The sequence below is a fragment of the Cynara cardunculus genome, unplaced genomic scaffold (assembly GCF_001531365.2).
Source record: "Cynara cardunculus var. scolymus isolate 2C unplaced genomic scaffold, CcrdV1 Un_Scaffold_9499, whole genome shotgun sequence".
Lineage (NCBI taxonomy): Eukaryota > Viridiplantae > Streptophyta > Magnoliopsida > Asterales > Asteraceae > Cynara > Cynara cardunculus.
Window position 1 is genome coordinate 1 of NW_020205016.1, and position 2,678 is coordinate 2,678.

Genomic DNA, 2,678 nt, shown 5'->3' on the forward strand with positions numbered 1-2,678 from the left:
TGATAGCATTACCTACGACATTTTGACCGACGGAGTATCAGCGACGGATCAACGACGGAAAGCACTTTCAGCGACGGATCAGCTGATACCCAGCATTTTTGTAGTGCATGTGATACCCATAATACACCAAGATAAACAATATGATATCCAACACGCACCAAGTAAACTTTGAGACCACTATGATACCAGTTGTGGTACCACTCACTGTCACAGATGGATGTTTAGTGGTCGATCATTGGAGACGACGTCTTGGTCAGACAAGATGACCGGAGGAGGTCATCGGAGTGGTGGTAGGTGCCAGAGAAGACAATCGGATTTGGTCCCTCTGTGTGTGTGTGTGTATATATATATATATATATATATATATACATATATTAAAATAATTAAAGTAAATTGAATAATCAACACAGTTTACTAATTTACTCTTTGTTTTATTTTAGTCAATAACATTAATTATCTAAAATAATTGGTTTATATTAGACCTCAAAGTTACCATAAACTATCTAGTTTTTATTTGATTAATCACAATACATATATATTGGTTTCGTTCCGTACAATTACACAGAGGCTACTGTGATCTCATATTTCTTCATGAGAGGTGTTCCCTCAACTACAGTAGATTTAGTGACGACTTCAGACGTGGACCAATCAGAACCACCAACATTCCATGCCATTCGAGCCAAAGAATCACCGGTCTCGATAACCCCTGAAATCAAATGCGAAAAAGGATTCAACGGCTCCGGAACCTCTAATGCACCTTCCAACATTTTGACAACGATGCTCATCACCGGCCGAGTCTCCGGCCGATATTGCACACAACAAAGAGCGACCTTAAGCGTCCTCTCCGCAACTTCTTCATCCTTCTCTTTAATGGTACAAACCATCATCAACTCCTTCAATTGCTTTTGTTCGTATTTGCGCCACGCCCACAGCGGGAACCACTCTTGGCTATCACCGAGAGTCACGTCCATGTTCCTCCTCCTCCCGACGATCTCAAAAAGTAGCATCCCAAAACTATCTAAAAGCGTTGTAATAAGTTTATATGACGTTTGTTGACGTTGTAATAAGTTTTTGTGGAACACTTTTAATATAAAGCGTCTCATTAGCAACTTTATAGCACACTATTTGAAAAAACTGTCATATAAAAAATTGAGTTTATAAGACACTTTTTCAAAAGTGTCCTATAAAGTTGCTAATGCGACACTTTGTATTAAAAATGTCCTAAGAACTTGTTAAGACGCCCAAAAGTGTCGTATAAACTTATTACAACACCTTTAGATATAACGTTTTTTGTTTTGGTCCGATAAATTAAGATCTATAAAGCGGTCTACTGAGACGCTTAGAGATTGAGAGTGTCCTATAAACCCAATTTTGTTGTATGTAACTAGCTATGGAAAGAATTTATAACATGAAAACATATATAAACACAAGTATCGTTACAAATATTTAAACGCTAGAGTTGTTACTTATAAGCATGTTAAACGTGAGATTTAGAACAATGTTTCAGAATTATATATAACCCAAATTCTTTAGGTTCAAATTTATTCAAATGGTTTAGATTCAAATTGTTAATAATTTAAGCTTAGGTTTGGATTATTAATGGTTAAGGTTTGGCCTGTTTTTGGGCTTAACATATATGTATCTCTATTATCTCATTATGTAGCACGGCTTCAAAAAAGATTGGAACGTCTATGTTAAACATTTATATTCCCTTTGATTATAAGACACATTTAGAGAAAGAATCAAAGGTGTTTTATGTATTTTCACATTTAAACAATAAAATGTTCGGTTATGAGTAATCTAGCCTTGAAATGATCCCGAATGCAGTTTTCTTTATTTACACATATAAAGAAAGCATAATGTTTTAACGATATTCTAGGTTATGGGTTTTGACGGTTAAAGTTATAGGTGAGAGTGTTAACTGTTTTTTATGTTTGTCTTTCACGTGTTTTAGAATGCGTTTTCATGCCCTTTTCGTTATTCTAATATTGCGTTTTATATTATTTGTATCTTGTGTCGTCTATGGTTTGCCCTTGTGGTTTTGGTTAATTTTCAGGTCATTATGGGTGCTCGAAATGCAAGTTTTAGTTGAAGAAACAAGATGCATTTTAGCTTTTTTTGTGTGATTCCACGCATCACCATGAGCCTATGACAACGAGCCATAAACAATGAGTTCCGAGCATACTTGGTAGAACAAAGCATTGTTGGACCGAAACAGGCAAAATGGAAAATTCAAGTTTGTCGATGGACAACTTTACATAATTACATTGATGTGGTATTTTGATGACATCTGACTTATCATCAATTCAAGAGGTTGTGGAAAGACAAGGAAAAGAGCTGTAACTTTCATGTTTTGTGCTTGACATGGATCATGCGAAATCAAAGTAGAAGAAAAATCGCATAGCGGTCATGCAGAAGGTTTGGCATAGACCGAGCAAAAATCAAGCAATTAAGCTGCATCTTCTTGCTTGGGCCATAGAAATGTTGAAATATACATTTTTACCCGGTAAGCGCTTACTAGTAAGAGTTTTCTCTCTCACTTACTGAGTAAAAATCTCCCGCGGTCCTTGTCATGCTTATTGGTAAGGTAAGTGACACCTTGCAAGCGCTTATCATGGTATTAATTAGTAGAGCACATATTTTCTCTCTCGGGTTTGTCCATCTTAACAATTCTTGTC

At 36.1% G+C, this 2,678-nt stretch overlaps 1 protein-coding gene across 1 annotated transcript; it reads right to left on the reverse strand.

Annotated features, from left to right (window-relative positions):
• Positions 1 to 557: 557 nt before the first annotated feature.
• On the reverse strand, positions 558 to 971 carry LOC112505282 (PR5-like receptor kinase). Its single transcript, XM_025109213.1, has one exon. The coding sequence runs from the start codon at positions 969 to 971 to the stop codon at positions 558 to 560; it is 414 nt and encodes a 137-aa protein (XP_024964981.1).
• Positions 972 to 2,678: the final 1,707 nt, after the last annotated feature.